The following is a 10,870-nucleotide window of genomic DNA, read 5'->3' on the forward strand; positions in this document are numbered from 1 at the left end:
TTTGTAGTCTGATAGGAAGTATTTGTAAACCTGCTGAACCTTCTAAAAACTCTACTGAATTTCTCCAATTCGTAATAGAACTCCAAACGACCAAAGTTAGGTTAAGAAAAGCTAGTATAGAGTAACATTCCTACCTTATGCTCCGCACAAGTCCAGTTCATAACAATTAAGGTGGTTACCTTATCTTACTAGCCTAATGATGTTCTATGTTTTGGTTAGCATTGACCAGTGGTTAGCAATGGAGTATTTTTTATGATTGAAATATGGATATGTACAAGTGCAAATTAACAAACAAACATGAATCAACAACAAAAATACTTATCAAGCAGATTTAGAACGTTTCGATTCAACACAATAAGAGCACAGTTTGGGGTGGCTACAAATATAAGGCTAAAACTGAATAAAAAAAACACAGTTAAAATATAATTTTCAGGTACAGAAGTTTTTGCGTAGCTGCAAGAATTACAGCATATTGGCAATGGCTTTTTACTTGAGGTTTGGTTCGTTTGAAGAACAGATCAGTTGGTGTCAAATGCCTTAGCTACGGCAATAGATGTTGATTTAGGCGAAAATCGCACACATACATTTTCAACATGCTGGAATTAGAAAAAAGCCTAAAAGCAAACTCAAGCAGCACATGATATGTGGAAATGATATAAGCAGGGCGCGGCGTAAATACTGCTAGGAAGTTACGTTTCGTGGTTTTTGCGTTGGGGACAAGCGCTAGGGGCGATTTTAATCAGGGATTCAAGTGTGACGTCATACAACTGTGACGTCATACAATGTTGAGTCGTCTTTAAAGACAATACGCATTTACAGATTTGCTGTTTGGATGCAAGAAAAACCGAAAGGTGCAGCAGCAAAAAAATGTGATAAAAAAATCATTTTTTCACATTTCAACATCCTAGTGAAGTTGTTCAAGGTCCACAGGTTTTTCGGTGAAGATTCGCAGAAGAAAGGTGCCGCTTTTCGATGCGTAGAACGTTGACGGCACTATGACGTAATAACCGGGGCTGAGAAGGCCGGTGATGGTAACTTCACGACGATTGATGTAAGAACCGCTAGACATCACTTCGTAGTTTCGACTGAAATATCTTGCGTCCAGTTTTCGAGTTGGGCGCTCGCTTACCTACGTGCAATAGGAAATAGTAAAGAAACTGAAATGTGCAGCATAAAATTAAGGCAAGCAACAGTGCTTGTGATCCAACTTTCGGCGGGTTCAGCACTGAGCCTGTGTAGCTCAGTTGGTAAAGCGCGAGTCACGAAAAGACTCATGTCGTGGGTCCGTGATTCAGGATATCGTCCTCAATAGCCCTGACTAATTATGATTTAGGAAGTAGGAAACTTGTTCCTTTTTGTGATTTATCTACGGTCCTATATGGTCGTAAACAGTGACATTTATTTATTATTTTAAACCACAAAGAATCACAAATATGATGTTTGACTTTTTCAGCTTTGTAGCAATAAAACCTTACGAAACTTGTTCGAAATAATGCGATTCTGTTTGAATAATGAAGAGCTAAATAGACCCAATGCTAAATAGACCCAATATATATCTGTGTATCAACTTGTTACATAAAACTGTTTGTTTAAATACGAGTTTTTAACACAAAAAGATTCTTACCGTTTTGATATTTGTAAGCTAATGCTAAAACTAATGGCATTGTTAGTAATTCAACGAGACTTGCACTAGAAATGAGGGGGGACACAAATATTTTGTAATACTGCGTTACAAAAACTTTCAAAATTGTCTTTAAAATATGGATAAGCACCAACCCTGAAAATGTTCACAGAAAGATACAAGTTTTCAACTCCTTTTGATCTTGCAACTCTCCTGTATTCCTGCATCAGCCCGAGAACAATAGAACATTTTCCTTCCTCCTCTGGTTCATCCTCCACAGGATCAAAGTCATCTGTGCAACAAATACACAGGTTTGAGCGAATTTGTTTTCTGTTATTGTTCATTTAAACGGAGATAATATGCAAATGTGCTCATAGACTAGCCCAGTGGTTCCCAACGGATAAAGAAATTTTAATACTTGAGAGGAGGAATTTACTTAAAATTTTACCTGTGGTTTGTAAATAGATACTATAGCTCTGGGAGTACAACCTGTGAAGTTGATAAAGGTCTGATTTTAAATGATCTTTGTATGGTTTAGCATCGGCTATGTAGTCTACTAGGGAGAAATGAACATGTTTTAAATTGTTTAAGGAGGAATTCGTTGTTTGGGAACCACACCATTGTGTACACACATCAAAATATATGTAGCCGACTTCAAGTCAAGATTGAAAGTCAGTTTCATTGTTCATATTATGCCAGGTCCCTAAAGTCATCATACCGAACGAACCACATATTAATGTTATATTTCAGTACTTTTTGCGTTTTCGAACTGTGCAGCTCATTTGGTAGAGCGCCAGCCCCTGACATAGTCCTGTCGCGGGTTCGAATTTCACCGCTGGATATTTCTATTCCATGCCTTGTTGTATCGAAATGCTTGGGAGACCATGCAGTTTGATTCGTTGAATACATTCAATATGTCTGGTGTCCTATGCTAGATTATTATTTTACATAGCCACCGTTTCTTGCTTTAGTGTAGATATTTTCCATGATTTCCTATTTTATAAGTAAACTAATAACAAGTGTAAAGCCGTAATCACTACCTCATTCAGACTTGTGAGTTGGGCCGGGTTCGGGCTTAAATTTCACAAAAAACAGGCTTGATTTGGCCCTGACTTTGCATTGGGCATAATTTTGACCGCATTTTTAAAGCATTTTCGGCCTGAGTATGACTCGGGTTTCGGGCATGGTGCCTTCGGGTTCGGGCCTCAATTTTAGACCCGCTTATAAATCCCATTACTTACCTGGTTCGCGGAGTTCCATGAAGTACTGAGGATTGGTTTCATACGAATATAAATCGTTCCTACTTCCACCTGCTGTTTTGCCTGTAACCCATTCCCCGTTAATTGTAGACCGAAGCCACCTGGAAAAAGTGGCAAAAATTGACATGAATGACTGGAGGTTAACATATACTATCCCTGTTGGGACAGACTGATGGGTTTAGAATTTCGTATACCCTAATAATTAATGTATAGATCAGTGGTACCAAAATTATTTCATGGCCCAAATGTTGATTCACAATCATCATATGCTGTCATGATTTACAAAAAAAATACAATAGGGTCACAAGCGTTTATGCCAGCTTATTTAATAATAATACCCAGTTCAGATATCTCTAAGGTACACTAAAATAATTTTGTGGATTACTGCTACGCCATAAAACAGTTGTAAAAATCACTATTCTAGATGGTAGCTAAAACGCTATGCTATTTCGAATAGGATTTCAAAACTAAATCTAGCATGTATGGGACGTCGAATATTGCAATAAAAAGCTGTTGGAAGAGCCTGGCAGCAACAGCTTTTATACTAAATAATATAAAGTTCGTCTTTGCTTGACCATTAACTGACCTGTCCCCTGTGGGCGCGCCGTCGCTGTCAAAATCAGGTCCCACAGTGCAAATGGTGAGGTCAGTGAAAAAATGCGAAAGGTCATCGAAGGTCATCCACCATTGGCCGTTGTCCTTGTCCACGTGCATACTTCGCTTCACATCCTCGCTTACAAAATCCCAAGTGTGCGATCTGTGAAGGAATTGTAAACATTTGTAGTTAATACTGGTATCACTCGATACCTTGACGTATTGTAGGTTGTTTGTTTGTTTGTTGTCCTAGGTGGGCGGACAAAGCCTGAATGCCTTATGCTTACAATCAGTCCGACGTTAAACTGCTTGTTTCACTGCACTGTCTGTAACAAATAATTTTTTGATCGTTTATGCCTTAAATTTAGTTCAACCCATCAGGTTACACTCCGTGTCGGAGAAATTGTCGCTCAAGTTTCCTGCTCTTGGAAACAGAAGTGGCCGAGAAAGGATTAGAATCAACAACCTTGTGCCAAAACAAAAAAGGCGGTTGCGCCCACAACTCAGCCATCTTGGCAAGAAGGGATGGGAAACATGCGGCCTCCAATCTAGCTAAATATACTTCCAACGCCATATGGTTAACTCATAGGGTTAAAAAAACAGTTTATGCAGACTCAATGAGGAGCCTTCATAATGAAGGATTCACCACCCCAAGAAATAATCTTTAAAAAACAGCTAAAATTTTGCACGTAAAAATCAACTTATAAATACAAACTCACTCGTCACTCCAGTCACCTTTCCATTCAGTGGAGCTTCCCCAAGGATTTCTCAGTTTTACCAAATTCACGTAAGCACCTCGGTACGCCACCTATCGGTAAAATTTAGACATGATTACAATAGCTGAGTGAGAGGGTGCGTCAAACGCCTGCTTGACCGTTGTTATCTTTTTATCTGGTCAATGTCTATCATCAATGCAAATGTTTACAGTAGTTTGATTACAGATATCTGGCCTAGACGTAAATGATGCAGGAAGCAATCTAACTAGCAAAATATGTTGTAATATGTTCAGAACCTATTTTTAACCAGACTTCAACAAGATATGACACCAAATATACAGCTATGAAGGGCCACGCTTAGTACACAAATCTGATTTGATGCCATAACGTTGTAAACTTTGATTAACTAAAGCGCATACAACGGTCCGGTTGGGCTGAGCAGAAAAGTAGCCTATAACTAATAAAGGTGTTCCAGATTTATTGCTCGGTATTCGACCAGGTGTTAATTAAAATGTGTAAACATCATGCGATGGTGAGTAATTGTTTGAACAAAGCTACATCGCAAAAGCTGGAACTTTCTCCCTACAACTGGTACGTTTGAACTTTTATTAAAAATACAGAAACTAAATTATTGTACCGCTCTGTAGTTACATGGCAACCTCATAGCACTTTTTGCCTAAATAGAAGTTTTTCTTTGTCCAGAAGAATAAATTACCTCAAATTTGTATATCTTACCTTTGCCACTTGTAGAACTGCGTAAGCATGGGCGCTCACCAGTCCTGTATTCTTATCCACGCTTTCTGTAGTACCTTCGATGCCAGCACAGGCAAAGCTGTCGTATTTCATAGCCCTGATTTATACATACAAAGTTAGTTAGCTGCTCAAGTCAAAGGAGAGATTGAAAGACTTGACAATGATTGATATTTGTATATGCAGAGTAGTAAGTCGGGCCAAGTTAGTTGTTAAATTTAATTGAACAGGTTTAAATCGGGCCAGAATTCACACTTGCAAATTCATCTGGGTATTTCTAACTATATATCTAACTCGGATATATAATTCAGATTTATTTGATAAACATCAAATTCGAACCGGTTGGAGCCAAATTTGGGCCCAGAATACAGACCCACATCAACTCTGGATTCACGATCCAGTTTTTAAGATTTTTTTACAGAAGTCTTCGCATGGTTGAAATTTTTCTTTTACTTTTTAAGCACGGCAAATAAGTTGTCCGGTGTCTTGTTGCCAAGGTCATATGACATCACAATCCCTCCAGTAAGGTCTTCCATTCCGTCTTGGGTGAATCCCCCTTCTATTGCTTGGTATGAGTTGTGGAGTCTTGCCAATCAAAAACAAAACTGATTAAATGTTCTTCTAGTAACTATTGTTCCGTAGACTTTTAAACGATTTTATGAAAACTGCATGACAGCCATGAAACCGTGTTTTCATATGCTTTCAAATGTTACATCAAGTTTCAATTTAAATAATTTAAACTATTTTCGCGCTTTTAGCCTGTAAAGTTTATTAGTGTGTCGCAAATTTGAAAAGTTATAAGAAGTGCTGCCCTTAATGGAATTAGTTTTGTCAGTGGGCTATTTTATTCTTCGCATAAGACCTTACCCACTAATCCTTACATATACAAAATACAGCAGTCTTATCACAAGAACTCACTTTGCGTAAGCCTTTTCCACAAGAGGAAGCCAGAACTCGCTGCGGTCGCTCGATTTTCCGAAGCAAAGTGATCCGCGAATTGTAGGAAGGGCGTCATCTACTATGACGTCAACCCACTTTCCAAATCGCCAGAAACGAAAGTGAAACATTCCCACGTAATCGGCCCCTTGCATTACCTGATCTTCTGGGATCACCTGCAACGCAAGCGGAAATATAAACTCGTGCGTTTATTTAACACCATAACTCACGTCAGACGCACATTTAGCTGAATTTCGATAGGTGGCGCAAAGAGCACAATCACCCATTTAAAACGGTATATCTCCAAAAATGCCAAAAAATAGAGCATTCCAGGTTGGGTTTGGTATTTATCAATAAAAGGTCAATAACACTAACTTCAAAACTTTGTTACTAATGTTCAATTTTTAAAAAAAACTCACATACCAACTTTACCCCTTTTAGCTCCAAAATTAAAATTTTAGCTTTTTTGCACCACCTATCGAAACTAGATAAATGTGGGGCGGATGTGAGTTATGGTGTTAGTAGTTCTATTTGCAAACCCACGCGTGTTAGACTTGCGTTTTGTATATACAGTAAACCTAGTTTAAACCCGATTCGATTAAGCCGGATCTTCGCTTAATTCGGACAAACCTACTGTACTGTGTTTGTGTTTGTACCTTTTTTAGGTATTTGGGAGACCTTGAAATGGCTGCACACGAAGCTAGGAACCAACAATTGCCCAGCATTCCTTGTCTAATATCTTCACTACTTGTTCCATCTTTGGTAAGTCGCGGTGAACTTGAGATGTCCTGAAAGTAAACGTTGTCAGTAAACTGTCTTGTTCGGTTTAAAAGCATGTAGCCAATAAATGATAAGAAGGCTGAAGACAGTGCACACAGTGTCGACCTATACGGTCATTAGAGCAGCTGGCGACAAGGCATAAGTCGCATTTGGATATTTGATGTGTTTTATTTACTGTAATAAAAAATGCCTGAGAGTTTTTATGTCGTTAGTACATTATATTCCAGCCGTGTGTTGTGATAAAGTTTGCTATTGACGAAAGTTAACATATCTGCAATTTTCACTGCGTTCACGCTCCTTTGTAGTTTTAGTTTTGTTTAAGACACTTTTTGTTCAGTTTTCCTGTGTTTAGTCCAGCAGTAATAGAAGTAATGCTTTTTAAACAACGTGATTAAGATGGAAAATATACTACAAATACGAAAATAGAATCCAGGTGTACAACCTGTCGCTGTTTTGTACGTCTCATTTGCATTTTACCGAACATGACTTTTGTACCTACAGCTTTAGTTAAATTCAGCAAACAATGTTACCACCTATTTAATATGTACATAGTTCATCGTAACGTTCGCGGAAGCATCGTCCTTCGTCCTATACTCACCACAGAAACACACTGAGCTGCGATAAGCGATAGCAATCCACTCTTGTTCAAATTCAACAAACAAGGTACCCGTTATTTGGTCAACCAACCCGGCGATAATAGCCTACTCATATTCCCGTTATGGATAACATTATTGATTTTACCAACTTGAGGTCGAACCAATGCCAATGAATCTATATAAGCTAGAAAATGCCCATTATATGATTAATCACGGGCACACCTTATTACTGTTTACCTTTGGTCTTTTCCATTCGATGTCCCTCCAGTTTGCAGGGGCACGGGAGGTGTAATAAAGCGACTTGGTTTCGCTCGGAAAGTCGACGTCTCTGTAAACGTAACTTTTACCTTCTTCCTCGCTTTTCTTGTGTATTGCGTCGCGGATTTCGTCGAAATCCTACAAAAGAAATGCTCATAAATAGTGTATTGTTTTCCAAATTTGATAAACTATCCCCTTGCTCTTCCCTTTTCGACTGTTTAATATGAGACAAAAATTGACAACGATTTGTGGAAACATATAGCTAAAATTCATTGTAAAGATAAAACACGTATCTAATATGTGCATTCCACATATTTACACCCCTGCAAAAATATTATGTAACGTAATTAGCTTTAGTACCTACGATATTGTTTAAAATATTGGGTTTATACCGTAAGTGTAAAACGCACGATTTTAATTGCGTCGTGAATATACAAAAAAGGGTCAGTTGAAGACCTTTTTTGTTCAAACTAGCTGTTTAAGCGTGTTTAAATCGGCATTCAGTAAAATAAGCATTTAGTGTTCAGGCGTGAACAAAAAAATGAAACTGGGCGTTTAGAAACATTCGTGCACAAGTAAACCATCAAATATCACAAAAGGGATGTCGGTTAACGTGGTTTACAGTCCGCTGCTAGGCAACCGCGTTTGACACTGAATAATGTTCGTTGTGTGTTTGAATTCAACAATAGCGGATGACCGCACCTATATTTGGTGACATTTGGTGACTCTGAAACCACTATAATCGCAATCAAATAGGCAGACTCCGACAAACGCCAACGGCGTGTACAACTTAACAGCACCATTTAACCAACTATGGTTGATTTTGTACGCAACGGCAGGTAGCTAGGTTATATTTTTTAATTGCCAGTTGTAGTCTACTTAAATCCGGATCTTTATTTACCAAGCAATTGAAGTATTGAAGTATGCTCTATTCTGTATGTGCCGATATAGAATGTAATAAACCCAATACAAATTTAACAACATGTCCTTGGGGACGTTTCCCTTATAACGCCCTAATGCCCTAAGCTTGTTGATAACAAGCAACCCTCAAGGCAATATGCGTATTATACATCACAGGCCAGCTGTTTTGCCTTGCAACTTTTAAAATTTGTTCAGAGTAAAAACACATAACATAACAAACAAAGTTTAATATACAGAGGTAAGGTGTGTGCTTCAGCCATTTCTAAAACGCCCAGATAGGCTAAAACGCAGGAACTCGACGTCTTTGGATATGACGCTGATAGGTTGACATATATGATGCAAATATGTTTTACATCTTACGAAATTGGGATGGTGCTGCAATCATGTACATTAAATTCAGTCTGCGCAAGAGGGCATTAATTTTAGAAGACATGACTCACCCCCTGCCTTAACTGCGCACCTAAATACAACGACGGTTGTAACATTTAGATGTGTTGCAAACAGCCTATAGCTCTAACCAATTCAGCCGTTCGTTTACAGTTACTTATACCCTATTACAAATGCCTTCACCAAAACACAACACACTATCAAGTTTGACGATATACTTCTAAACCAGCGGTTCCCAAACTGGGGTCCGCGGTCCTTTAGGGGTCCGTGAGGCAATTTGGGGGGGATCAACTTTCGTTTTTATGAAATACACATTTAGGCTTAAGGACCGCGAGCCCTCGAAATAATGACAAAGGGACCGTTTTGAAAAAAATATGAAAAAGTTTGGAAACCACTGTTCTAAACGGTAAATTAAGGACCACCTTCGATAACTTGAATATAGCGAGTCTAGGTTGTGCACCACCAGTTACTGCATTTAGTTAGTACAACCATCAAAGTAAAATTGCCATCGTCAATTCCAATTATCGATAATTACCATGTAGAAAAGTCAATAACACCTTGACTAGGCACACTTAATAAGATGCCATTTTAAATCTCATACCGACGTGACTTTATATTCGGAATACGTCGAGCTTCCTTCAACGTTTTCAGTGATGTCCGGATCAGCTCTTGGTTCAACAGGAGGAGGCGCTTCGGTCGTTGTCTCATTGAAGTCAATGTCATTTTCCTCCTCCTTGGGTTCTGGAGGAGGACTTGAATTGCTGTTCCCCATTGTTGTACAATTCTTAACTATAACCAACCTAACTATTATTCTAAACTATGTTACAGACCTGTAAGTAAAAACTCGATTACTTCAGACATTTGTGTGTTGTTTTGAACACGTTTACCCAACGGCCAATGTTTATTATATGCGACTCAATGCAAGCATATTATAAGTAGTTAGTTTGCAGTAATCCAAAAACTCATATTGTCATCCAAGCAGCAAAGCGAAAGCGTTTCGTTTAAACTTTATGGCCCAAAAACCCGCAACGAAAATCATATTGAGGTCATCGCCACAGGGCGTTTAAACAAAAACAATGAAATTTACGCATGAGTAAGCACGAGTAGGGTCAACGAGTCTGGCAGTCGCCTTGTCCGAAAGCGTTCTTTTTGTCGCAATCAGTTTGCAACAGGCCTCATAGTCACTATCAAACTATGTAGAAGTAAAGTGAAATATAATCTATTACACATCAACACTAACGCGCCGTGGACTTCTAGGTAAACTCACTTTCTCAAAACAGGTTGTTTGACACTGACACATTTCTATTCATGTCTCTAACCCTAGCGAACGCAGTTAATATTTAACTAAACCCTGAATAGAACGGTACAGCTTACTCACATAAAAGTAAGAAATAACACATTTCCTCCATCAAAGCACACATCGATGACTGTAGGCGCTTTAGAATCCCAGCGGAATCCAACAGCGGCGTCTTCGAATGTTTGATATGGGCAATTACATGTCAACGTCCAATAGGCTACTTATTGACCGGTAGTGCGTCTGCATTTGCTCGGCCAACTGACCTGTTACATTGCCTGGTGACATGGTTATACTACTGTTAACAACTTTCCGTCTCATAGGAAATGACTGACCTGATGTCACATCTAACTGCAATTCACAACACTTAGAATGCAAGCTGTTCTAATTCATTTTTAATGTATGACTCAATTCAGCCTAGAAAACTGAGACGATTACAAATAATAGACTAACCTGTTTGTAACCTTTCTTTCTTTCTTTCAACAGAAAGCACTGTGGCATAACAATTGTTATGCAAACTTGCTTATCAAACAATAACTTCGAACCCTGTTGCAGTGAAACATTATCAGACCAACATTGATTACATCGTATTGCTCAACGAGGGCATTGACCGAATAGGCCTTCAAGCCTGCTCGCCTGCTGTCAAGAGGCGCTTGTGTAAGCCGCAGTGTCAGCAAAGCGCCTGAAAAAGCGAAGAAGGCAAATGTCAACGATTTCTGGTTCAGGCACCTCAAGTGAGATGTCACAAAACGCCCAGA

The 10,870-nt window shown here is 38.8% G+C and overlaps 1 protein-coding gene across 1 annotated transcript; it reads right to left on the reverse strand.

The window, feature by feature from the left end:
- Positions 1-232: 232 nt before the first annotated feature.
- On the reverse strand, positions 233-9,666 carry LOC145229373 (calpain-A-like). Its single transcript, XM_080094697.1, has 11 exons — positions 9,420-9,666; positions 7,490-7,648; positions 6,533-6,664; positions 5,859-6,052; positions 5,394-5,525; positions 4,926-5,040; positions 4,194-4,282; positions 3,467-3,637; positions 2,863-2,981; positions 1,777-1,913; positions 233-1,129 (listed from the first exon to the last, which is right to left on the reverse strand). The coding sequence occupies exons 1-11, from the start codon at positions 9,588-9,590 to the stop codon at positions 905-907; spliced, it is 1,644 nt and encodes a 547-aa protein (XP_079950823.1). The 5' UTR covers positions 9,591-9,666; the 3' UTR covers positions 233-904.
- Positions 9,667-10,870: the final 1,204 nt, after the last annotated feature.

The sequence above is a fragment of the Phallusia mammillata genome, chromosome 5 (genome assembly GCF_965637545.1).
Source record: "Phallusia mammillata chromosome 5, kaPhaMamm4.hap1.1, whole genome shotgun sequence".
NCBI lineage: Eukaryota > Metazoa > Chordata > Ascidiacea > Phlebobranchia > Ascidiidae > Phallusia > Phallusia mammillata.